The sequence below is a fragment of the Aureobasidium melanogenum genome, assembly GCF_000721775.1.
Source record: "Aureobasidium melanogenum CBS 110374 unplaced genomic scaffold scaffold_10, whole genome shotgun sequence".
Lineage (NCBI taxonomy): Eukaryota > Fungi > Ascomycota > Dothideomycetes > Dothideales > Saccotheciaceae > Aureobasidium > Aureobasidium melanogenum.
Genome location: NW_024470062.1, coordinates 114,682 through 126,230, shown reverse-complemented (window position 1 = coordinate 126,230; position 11,549 = coordinate 114,682). Strand labels below are relative to the sequence as shown.

General features: G+C 49.6%; 4 protein-coding genes across 4 annotated transcripts; 1 reads left to right on the top strand and 3 right to left on the bottom strand.

Moving 5' to 3' along the window:
• Positions 1-1,795: 1,795 nt before the first annotated feature.
• On the bottom strand, positions 1,796-3,088 carry M437DRAFT_75237 (adenine nucleotide alpha hydrolases-like protein; the record flags this gene model as incomplete). The annotated part of the gene is made up of 1 exon (XM_041026380.1): positions 1,796-3,088. One exon carries the CDS (start codon positions 3,086-3,088, stop codon positions 1,796-1,798), a length of 1,293 nt encoding a protein of 430 aa, XP_040879716.1.
• A 1,776-nt stretch (positions 3,089-4,864) lies between these two features.
• On the bottom strand, positions 4,865-5,413 carry M437DRAFT_9928 (uncharacterized protein; the record flags this gene model as incomplete). The annotated part of the gene is made up of 1 exon (XM_041029120.1): positions 4,865-5,413. A coding segment is annotated over one exon (549 nt), but the record flags the coding sequence as incomplete, so codon positions are not given.
• A 2,477-nt stretch (positions 5,414-7,890) lies between these two features.
• On the top strand, positions 7,891-9,638 carry M437DRAFT_17186 (natural resistance-associated macrophage protein; the record flags this gene model as incomplete). Its single annotated transcript, XM_041018893.1, has 2 exons — positions 7,891-8,807; positions 8,861-9,638. Coding segments are annotated over 2 exons (1,695 nt in total), but the record flags the coding sequence as incomplete, so codon positions are not given.
• A 255-nt stretch (positions 9,639-9,893) lies between these two features.
• Positions 9,894-11,031, bottom strand: M437DRAFT_75234 (putative carnitinyl-CoA dehydratase; the record flags this gene model as incomplete). The annotated part of the gene is made up of 3 exons (XM_041026379.1): positions 9,894-10,392; positions 10,665-10,846; positions 10,903-11,031. 3 exons carry the CDS (start codon positions 11,029-11,031, stop codon positions 9,894-9,896), a joined length of 810 nt encoding a protein of 269 aa, XP_040879713.1.
• Between the last annotated feature and the right edge of the window lie 518 nt (positions 11,032-11,549).

Below are 11,549 nucleotides of genomic sequence, written 5' to 3'. Positions count from 1 at the left end.
CCGTAAACCCACCCGCGCCTCTGAACGTAGCACCCAGCCGCGCGCGCAACAAGCTCGCAGAACGTCTCGCCGCGCGTGCAAAGAGAGAAGCCGAAGAGACCTCTTCCTTCGAAGCCACAGATCCAGACACAGCAGACGCAGCAGCTGTCCAACAAGCTTTTGAAATGCCCATGCAACCACTAACAGACTTGCCCGACCTCGATCTATCTGCCGTGACCACACGCCAAATCAATGAGTTAATCGGCAACACTGGTGGTAGCTCAAGTGATCGAGTCGTTTCTGCATACTCATCTTCATCCTCTTCGTCGTCTTCGGGCTTGGACTCTGGATCTGATGACGACGATGAAGATGTCGCTGACCGCACACAAGAAACAGCAGACGGCAAGAACTCAGAAGTGACTGTGGGTGTCAAACGCCGACCCAGCACCACCGAAGCCAAGAAAAGGGTTCCTCTAGACGACGGAGATGATGAAGAGCAAAGCCGACCTCCCATACAAAGAACAATTTCTGATCCGTTCATGAGTCCTGCAGAGAGTAGTACTGATAGCAGTGATGAAGGCAGTGATGACGAATTGAGCTACGGGAGTAGGTAGAAGGGCAAGGATGTGTTTTTAGATGACTTGTTAGGAAAGAGATGATGTGATGGGTATAAGGCTTTGATGAATGTTGGGATGGATGAATGATGGATGTGTGATGTGATGGCTAGCAATGGAATACATAGATCTCCTTTTTGTTTTCTCCATCTTACAATACAAGAACTTGTCTTAATTGTTCCTTTCCAGAAGGACTTGCTCCATGTGTCGTGAGATGAAGCTCGAGATGTGACTGGTTGAAATACCTTAGACGGATGATTCTACTGAGCAAGTATTTTGATGACTCTTTCGGCGATGGATCAAGGGATTACCTATATGAGTATCGACCTAACCTATTCCAAAGTCACTTCCAATGTTCCCGTCAACCAGATTCATGGATGAACAACTTGAGCTACTTGATCCAAGCTACCTCGACCTCTGCAAGAGATCCCCTCGCGGTGCGTACGTCAGCGAACTCTTTTACGACCACCAAAAAATCTTCAGATATCGTCCTTAAATTCCACGATCGACAGATTCATGCTCATAAGGCGGTGTTGCAAACATGAGTGCTATTGCAAGCGGTTGGTTGGAGAGTGGAGTCAAGGATTTGTAGACAGGATCGAGAGATCTCGTCCAGAGGTAGACGAAGATCCATGCGAAGACTCAGATAAGAAGACCTGTACGAAGACTTAGACGGCGCCCAAGACGAAGAGGAGACGTGGATAAGACGGACATCGGGACGCTGCATTGTAACAGAATTCAGTTGACAGCTCTTGCTGACAGGGTGGATCGAGCAATTGAGTAGTATAGAATACAAGATGTTTCGATTGCGGACGTCACAATGTTCCTGCGACTTCCCATTCATGTGGGCCGCGCTTGATGAGCTACCTAGGAAGCAACATCTTTGACTTTCTTGATCGTAGCTTCCGTACTGTCTAAGTCATTGCAGATTTGCTGCATCGATCCTGAAATTTGACTTTCGAATTTTGTATGCTCTCACAAATGCGCGCTCAAGTGTGACAATACCGCCGGAGCGTACTCGTATGATCGCTGTCTCGACTGGCTCTCTGCGTGCCGTTTGTATGACGGCGACAAGTATATTGTCCGCTAAGCTTGAGCTCGAGCGCCGTACACTCGAAGCCCATATTGTGTTCGCGACCCTCGTAGTCTAGTGGCGCGCAATGTATTGGCATGTGGAAGCGTGCCCATCTATCTTTGTTGCTTCAACCATCAACAGTGATGGCTGTCTTCGGCCTGTTCTTGTTCAAGCCTTCGAGCAACATACAAGCCTTGCAGATAGCCTGAGACGACATGTATCCACAACGCTCACACTTTCCAAGTGTCTGCTTTGCGTTTGCTGGCGGAGTTGGACCCTTGGTCTTCTTCGGTCGTAGCGGTACCGTTGTCTGTTCCTTCTTTGTAGGCAACTTGATTTCGGTCTCTGTTCCCTCCTCTTCGGCTCTCTCGTTCTCCTGTAGTTTTCGCTCCATATCTCCCATCTCGCCTCCAGTTCCTCTACCATTACCACTGCCACAACCGCCGTTACCATCGTCTTCCTCGTCTGGGCGCATGCTGCTCGCTCCTGGCTGTGCCTGTGCCTGACCGGATCCACATGCACCCTTGCAACGTCCATCTGCGTCTGGTACAAGAGTAGCCATGTCGATACCGCTTCGTACGACGTCGAGGATGCTCTCCGGGCGAATACGTTCGAGGTTCTTGATGAGCGTGCGTGCGCTTCCGCGGAAGGCTTCTGGCGAGTAGAGACATTCGGTCGAGAAATAGTCGAGTTTGTTGTGGTGGGCATAGAGGACGATTTCCTTCTCGTAGGCATACATGAGGGGTTTCGAGCGTTTGACGCTGGTAATAGCGACTTCGCCGTTCTCGGTCGTGGCTCCCGATCCTATGCTGTCACCTGCCTTGTTGTCGGTGACGATGCTGGTGGCTCTGCTTAGTCGTGGCAGATCACCGCGTAGCAGGTTCATGAGTACTGTCTCTGCTACATCATCGGCGTTGTGTCCAGTAACAACATGCTTGACCCCTAATTGTGCAGCTCCTCTGTCGAGCGCCTGTCTTCTGAAGACACCACAATATGTGCAGTTTCCCTTCTTTCCAATCTGAGCGACAACCTGATCCATGCTCCAGCCATAGAGTTCCTCGTAACTGACAATCTTCAGTGGCAGCTGGAGAAAGTCTGCGTTTCGCCGGACAGCATCTAAACTGTGGTCGCGGTATCCCTTGATTCCTTCATCCACCGACAGCAAGATCAGATCCAGACCCCAGTTGCGTCTTTCATTCAATGTCTTGAGCACGGCAGCCAGTACACACGAATCTTTGCCTCCACTGGCACCGATGGCCACGCGCTCTCCCGGGTAGAAAAGGTTTGTTGATTCGACGGCTTCGGCGACTTCTTTTTCAAACACGGCGGTAAAACAGGTGGCGCAGAGGCGGTGATGGTTCTTGGGTCGTAGAATTTGTGCTCGCTTCTCGTTGCAAGCGGAGCACAATCGTGATGCCATGGTTGTCACGGAATGTGGTGGTCAAAGAACTAGGTCGTGAATTCGAGAATTATTTGTTCAAAGAGTGAGCACGGTCTCTTTCGATACACTTGGGTGTTTATTTGCCGGCGATAGGACGTATGTTCTTTCAAGCGACACTCTCAGAAAGCATTATTCATTCGAAGGAATGATGCTAAGTCTCGGTTGTTGCGTTCCGAGTGTTCTGTTTCTCGACGGGCGAATTTGTCGTGGCGAAAAAAACATTGCTCACATTTCCCACCTGAGTTGCGAAGCTCAAAAAGCAAAGTCATTCCAATGCAAGGTCTTGCCAAGCCCTTGCATTCTCATTCTTCCGGGCTTGTTCGTCGTCTGGAACTCGTGGTAGAATCTAGACATCTCACAAGGGGAGTACGAGTGGCTGCAGCAACATGTGGAATGTAGTTCTGTGCCGTGCCTTTCAGCTCTCGTTCACGCTCAGCTCTGCTATCTACCATGTATCTAATCGTTGTTCTGTCACGTAAACTCTAAAACGTCGCAACCGATTGTTACGCGGGCAGCACCGAGACGGCGAGCCCGCAACATCGTTGGCGAGGAAATCCTTCACCTGCTGCGTGTCTCTGTGTGCACATCTCCGTTGTATCAGCTGAAGGAGATCAACAGGTACTATTTGTTCAAAATACCGGATCTGCAGGAAGCGAGTCGAGTCGGCAACGACCAGCCTCGGCCGAATTGAGGCTCTTCAAGAAACGCATCCACCAATATATCGTATCAAATCTTTTTTTTCCATCTCTCGCTTCTGGATCTCTGGATCAGGAGGACATTTGCAATGTTAACCCTGTCTCGGTACATATCGTTGTTGTGGTTCATATATTGTGACAATTTCCCAATCATGGCAGTTGCGTGATACGCTTTGTAGTGAACCGGTCTATAAAACCGTTTGCCCTGTTCCCCTGGAGGGATCCAGCCAGCCACCTAGGTAAACTATCAGCCAACCAACCCCTGCATGTGTACCTGATGATCATTTGGAAAAGAGATTGAGAGATGCACAAGATTGTTTTGTAGAATGCGAGCTCTATTGCGAGTCGATTAATTAGTTTGTGTGCTACCTAAGTACTATCTATTGTATGCACCAATGTCGTAAGGTCGTGCCGAACAGCTTCTCTTGCTGTTCAATGATGCTTGCTTTGATGCTGCTTCACTGCTCCCAAAAAATGCACTGCTGTCTTCCCAGAGACGCCTTTGCAATGCGATGTCGAATGGTATCCTGCACAAGAAATGAAAACTGAAAAAGAATTGACAATGCCTCGAACCCGCAAAGCTTGTCAGAAGATCTCCCGCTAGCGAACCAGCAAATCTCTAATGAGCAGTGGAAAGGAACCTCGAGAAGATGTTGTTTGATCTGATCTTCTTAGCCGAGGGTTGCTCGTAGTGGTCAAGAGAGAGCTTGGGCTGTTGGATCTCAACCATCGAAGGGCAGTCGCTGTTGTATCTCTGAATTCTAACAGGCACATCTTCGTATGTTGCGTCCATCGATGAGACGATGGAACTGGGAGAGGCGACAGAAGAGGCAGCAGAGACGACAGAGTGAGCGCGGCTAGGAGGCGAGAGAGATGGCATGCGGGACGATCTGCGAGAGCTTGCAAGGCTCATAGGTGTGTCGCAGAGGTTTTGACGGAGATCGGTGCGAGAGGTTCTTTGCATGTGCTCGGCAGTGATGGAGAGGTGGCGTTGCTGTTGCAGCATCTCCTCGCGGAGCTGAGCACGCTTGGCCTTCTCGGCTTGACGAGCCTGCCATAGTCTGATGGGAGCAAGGAAAGGCTCGAGGTGGAAGTAAAGGTCGTCCTCACGGACAATCAGGTCCCAGTTGAGAAGGTTGAGAAGTTGCTTCTCCATGAGGTTAACCTCAACGAGGTTGAAGCCGAAGCCTTCGTAACCCTTGACAGCAGTGTAACGAGCCCAGTGCTTGTTCTTAGGAGACGAGTCGTTGAGAGACTTGGCAGCCAGGATGAGAGCGGCAAGGAAGATGCGGTGGGTTGTGCAGCGCATACCCTTGGCGACAGGAGGAAGACGTTGTTGCAGACGACCGAGGTAGACGAGGGTAGTCATAAGAGTAGGAACCTGGACGGAGGATCTGTCGACGAGAGACTGAATGAACTGCTCGACAGAAGGAAGAGGAGGCTCCTGAGACAAGTTGAAGCCTTGCTCAGTAGGGGTGATTGGTGGTGTGGGAGGAAGGTCCTTGTTGTGGATGGGAGTGTTGTCACAACGGATGACCTGAGAAGCCTTGAGTGCCAAGTAAGATACCATGTCCTTGGAGACAGGTAGGTAGATGAAGTGGTTGAGAGCTTCGGCATTCTGCTCAGGAGTTGCCATGTTGTGTGACATGATGATAGATAGGACGAGGTTGAAAGGATCTGAAGGAAATGACAAAGATCAAACAAGAGAGTGTGCGAGTCGATGATATTCGCAAATATCAATCCTCTGACAATAGATTGGACCAGAATGGGTTGGACAATGCTGAGGTCGACAATAGCAAAATAGCAAAAAATGACAATTCGAGTGATGAAGCTTATTCGAGTTGCTGCCGGAGAATGGTCGAATAAGTGATCGGTATTGTTCGATGAAACTCAAAGAATAGAGTATTATTAGATTGAAGATGCAGAAAGATGGTATGAGAAAGGAATCGAAGTCGTAGGACGGGCGTTTTTCTTTATGTATAGCTCTCAGCAGCAGGCAATTAAGACTTCCGGCCAGCGGACAGGTCGAATTGAGGCAGGACCGTTAGGGAAAACGGGGGCAAGTAGGAGTTAACGTTGTAGTCGAGCCGCGTTGTTGCTGGTCCGATCGAGAAGCACCAAGAAAAGTAAGACAGCGTGTAGACGTTGGATTCAAACGTGCAAACGTGCGTGACGAAGGGGGAAAGGGAAGTGAGTGTTCAAGGGCTGGCTAGCACGCCGTTGGTTGTATTGGGCGACTGAAATGAGAAGATGGGCCATTGTGACCACCGGCAGCGAGGCAGATACTTATTTCCTCCTGAAAATGTACGCGGCAACGCAAGGTAAGCATGGCCATGGACACGAGGCCGTTTTTGGCAGCAGGTTTGAGAATGCAGGCGGTTGTATGTGAGGTGGGCGTGTACGAACGCGCTCTGGCATGTAAAACATAGTCCGCTCCAACAGGCATCGCGACGTGCTGGCTCCTACCCATACAGCAAGTTTCCAGGCCCATACAGCCATACGCTGTCTCAGACAAACTACAAGAAGCACCAAAGATGCATTTCCGTTTCAAGATGCTGGCTCGTAACGTCTGCCGCCCGAAGGCCTTGTTGGTAGAGAGAAAGAAGAGAAACCAATAGGGTAGGCGCCGTCGGTGGGGTGCACTTTCCCCTTTGCAGCCGCCCGGCAGACTGCCGAGCCCTACAGAACTGTGTCTCTTCACAAGTCACATTCGCAGTAGAGGGCGAGGCCGCACTCGTCCTGACTTTGCAAAGACATCATTGATATCCACAATTGGCTTCAATTACTGTTTTCGGTGTGGAGGGTATCGTGGCTGGGAGCCCGGCCACCTATCGCAATTATCTCAACGTGCGATATGATATTCTTGGCAGTAAAATGCCCATAACTGGTGAGTCGTGACGCTTTCGAGCTGTTCCCTCACGCTGGCAACTTGTGGAATGTTCAATCCAGGCTGAGTCACTCTGGGTCGCAACGGCATGCTCCACCAGGCGCCTTCTCCTGCACCTACGATGTTCTTGTGGGGAGCATGGCTGAGAGTCTACTCCTATAATTGTCTGCGAAGGGGTTCGCACCACATACACAGGAGGTGATTTGGCAGCGTCCTCGGCCGCTAGATTTCAGGAGAGCGGCAAGCGAAGACATGTTCACCCTGAAAGTACCCGCTCTGCTTTGCCATGCTCCATCTACAGATGATCGATCTCAGATGAAGCTTACTCACACACGAAGTTGGTAAGTTGAGCAGGACGCTTATATCGAAACACTGCATTCTGCATGATCATTCGAAGAAGCAGAGTCTCAGCAGGCGCTGAGGCTGGTGTTACAATAATGATAGCCTTTCCTGTGCAGCGGAAGGTATCAGGATTTGTGTCGCATGTGATAAAATTGATCTTATTGTACTCGAATATGATCACAACGAATCAATTTGGTCATTGCTAAACAAAAGTTTGGCCAGAGATCCCCTCGGTCTTGATTCAAGCGTCGCAGGAGAAGAGTGCTTGCGCAAGCAGCCAAGAACAAGAAATTGACCACCATCTCTTCACTCCCTTCTTCCAGGGACAAATGGCAGCTCTAAACCATGAAATGAGTCGACCCCTCACAAGGGTCGCAAACTCGCAATGATGACGAACCGTTTTCCTGTCTTTAGAGCAAATTTTCGATCATGAGGACTGAGAACCAGGGCATGAATCCGGGAAAACGCGGGTACACGACACAACGATCCAGATCGCGATGTCTAGGGGTCAGAGCTGACGCTATGTCACTGTCAGTTTGAGTCATATTCCCAATTATTCTTAGGGGACACTGGCTGTTTCCCCAGAACGAGCTGTGCTTCATAGCAGATTGTCTAGGTCAAGTCGCTGCTCCGGCTCCTTCCGTGTGACTTCACGATTTGCCTACCATGATGGCCGAGGTCGAGAGACTTTAGAAGACGACGACTTGACTCTCTTCATGTCGCAAAAGCCATAAGCAGCTTTTCTGCCCTCTCACCCAGCTCACCACAGTCATCACTGCTGTTACTCTCAAGTTTCCAATTGCATATACCAGGATTTCCGCTTCTGATCAAGGACACGCGACACTAGAACAAGCACAATGAATCGACCATCACACGAAGATGACGGCTGGGACCACCCGGAATGGAATCAGAATCCACCTGCGCTGGCTGGAGACATGACCACGAGAAATGACTTGAATGGCATTGTCAATTCTCGACAAAACCGTGACCGGAGGATAGATGATGACGACTTAAATCGCATCCATCCAGAGCCGTACGAACTCACCGATATGAATGAGAAAGGCAAGAGCCTGCCTCGGGTCACGGAAGACCCGTACCCTGGCCCTAGTGGCCAACAAATGGAACGCTTGTCGTCTTCGTCGACATTGCGTTCCAACGAGATGCCTGTGTCTGATGGCAGGCATCTCGGCAAACGCATCAAGGACGTTCTGGCCAAATATGCGAAATTCGTCGGTCCAGGCGTCATGGTGTCGGTTGCTTATATCGATCCTGGAAACTATTCTACTGATGTTGCAGCTGGCGCTTCTTTCCGGTTTAAGCTTCTTTTCATAGTCTTCATGTCCAACCTTTTTGCAGTCTACCTGCAATGCTTGTGCGTCAAGTTGGGCTCAGTCACCGGCATGAATCTGGCAGAGATGATCAGAGCTCACTGTCCTCGATGGCTGAACTGGATTCTTTACCTTTTCGGAGAGGCAGCCATTATCTGCACGGATATTGCAGAAGTGATCGGTACTGCTATTGCTCTGAATCTTCTTTTCCATATCCCTTTGGTAGCTGGCTGTGCCATATCCATTGCGGACGTCCTTGTGATTCTATTATTCTACAAACCGAATGGCACTGTGCGAGGCGTGAGAATCTTTGAAGGCTTCGTTGCTTTGTTGGTACTTGGTGTTGTGGTATGCTTTTGCTACCAGCTTTCCTTGATTACCAACACGTCGGTTGGTGATGTCTTCCGTGGCTATCTTCCATCTTCAGCTATAGTCAAATCCCAAGGGTATGTGCAGGATCTAAACCCGCGTCAGATAATGGTCCGCTAATATTATCTAGCCTGTACCAGTCATGTGGTATTCTGGGTGCAACTGTCATGCCTCACTCGCTCTATCTAGGCTCGGGAATTGTACAGCCTCGCCTCAAGGAATATGATATGCAACACAACAATATCCCGGCACCCTCCGATGACGACGATGATAGTGGCCCGGCTAAGTACCGTCCCAGTGTGGCTGCTGTCAAATCTTGCATGAAATATTCCATCGTCGAGCTGTCAACATCTCTCTTCATCTTCGCCTTGTTCGTCAACAGCGCCATTCTTATCGTCGCAGGAGCTTCGCTTTACAACACCGATGCCGCTACTGCTGATCTGTTTGGCATCCACAAGCTGTTGGCTCATCAACTCGCTCCCGTAGCAGGAACGATTTTCGCTCTTGCTCTACTTCTTTCTGGTATCTCAGCTGGTATCGTCTGTACGATCGCAGGTCAGATGATCTGCGAGGGGCAGTTGACATGGTCAGTCAAGCCCTGGGTACGCCGCTTGATGACACGTTCCATCTCCATCACACCTTCCATCATCATCGCTGGTGCCGTGGGTGCAGAGGGGCTCTCCGCCGCGCTTGATGGCTCGCAGGTTGCTCTGAGTGTTATTCTGCCTTTTGTCAGTGCACCTCTGATCTACTTTACCTGTCGTGAGAGATACATGACCATGTCTGCGAGCAACGGCGACCTCATCAGTATGCGCAACCACTGGTTCACTGCTATTATTGCGGTCCTCATCTGGCTTGTCATTGTCGTTATGAACGTCGCGCTTTTGGTATTGTTGGGTTTGGGAGAGGGCTAAATCATGCTGCCTCGTCTTGTCTCTGCGTCATCTCGGATGGAGCAAGAGAGTCGATCTTACTAGATCGCATGAGGAGAAGCCTATATCACTGCATATCGAAAACATAATGTGTATAATGGGAAGGCTTTCTGTTTCGGGTACTCCAATACTCATTTTTAATGTTAATGTACATACTTTGTCGATTTGCCTCTACTCTCCTGCGTGACCCAGTGGATTTCAACGTAGCAGCGTATAAATATCGCAATATGTCTACAGCTTGGCCTTAGCGGCCTCCCAATCCTTGACTCTCTGCTCGGCCTTTTTCTTCAACTCTTCATCTTGCTTCTTAACCCTTTCCTTGTACTCGGGCTCGTCATCAGGGGCATCCAAGAATGCTACAGTCTCCCTGTACATCTCCTTCTTCAACGCGCCATAGATGCCTTTGTCCGTCTTGCTCACCAGACCCAATTCCTCCACAAACTTGACAACCTCATCCAGACCACCCACACCGTCAATGATACCTGCCTCCAGAGCTTCCAAGGCTTTGAATCGTTTGCCCTCAAGCACCAAGGTGCGGTATGTCTGGGGCGAGCACTTTTGGCGGAAGACGGAGGACATGGCTGCTTTGAGCACGACACCGATGTCGACTTCGTTGAGGCAGACGTAACCGCGGTGGGGGTTCATGATTCTGTAGTCGTGCATCATGGCTGTCATCAAGCCGCCAGCGAAACTGTGACCGTTGATAAGGGCGATGGTGGGCATTGGGTAGCTGTTTGCATATATCGTTAGCACTTGAGTTTATGGCCAGGGTGACACCATTTGCAAGGCAGAAAATGGCAAGAACGACCACAACTGCGGAACTAACACTTCGAGTGTCTTCGGAAGCTGGCGTAGCCATCCTCTTCTGGTTCTGTCCGAGGTGTGGTCAAGCGATAGGGTGTCTCTTGGCCGTGTCGTTGTGAATTGTTTATAGTTTCAGAACATCCCACCAAAATCCAGGCAGCAGACTGAATTGCATGGGAATCAAGCATCGGAACTTACATCAACAATTTCTTCCAAAGCGCAAAGAGCGAGTCCTTGACAAACGTCGGAGTCGAATTGTAATGCTCAAGATCCAGTCCATTGCTATAGAACTTGCTGATGCCAGACGTGGTAATCACCACGCCATGAGGATACTTGAGTGCCAGAATGTCCAGCGCAGTGTGCACAGCATTGCAGAAGGACTATACGCATCAGTAGTGATACAATAAGTTTTTTGAGATAAAACGGATGTACTTACAGTGGTGAGCCGATTGTCCGGTGCAGAGTTCCACATGATCATATAGACTCTCTCCGCCAGCTTGGTGACAACGACCTTGCCATTGCTGCCAATAGGGACCTCGAACAATTTTCCACTCTTGTATCCCATTGCTTCAATGAAACCGATTTTGTCAGAAATATATGAAAGAAATGTCAAAGTGGTGGCTGCTGCACAAGGGAGAGATGGAAGGCACATGCATCGTCATCGTACCTCGGCTTTGAGAAATCGCGTTCAGGGTCAATGACACCAAGGGCACCTTCTGAGAGCGACAAAGAGCCAAGGAGCCATCAACAGAAAGATTTTGGAATGGCCTCAAATTTGTTGTTTGGGAAAGAGATGGTATACCATTCGTTTAGAAATCAGTGAAAAACAAATGCAATGCGCAGCTAGATCTGCTACTGTACGACCCTGCATAACCATGATACGATGGAAATAAAAGCAACGAAGAAAACAGAGACTAAAAGGTAGATAACAGCAAAGATAGAAAGAACAACACGCCATTGCTATATCATCTCTGGCCCATGCTAACCTTCAAATATAAGAAAAAAGAGTGGAAAATGAGGTCATCCCGGTCATAAAGCCATCATAGTCTCGCGTCCAACAGCCTCTCCATTGTTGCGGGATGA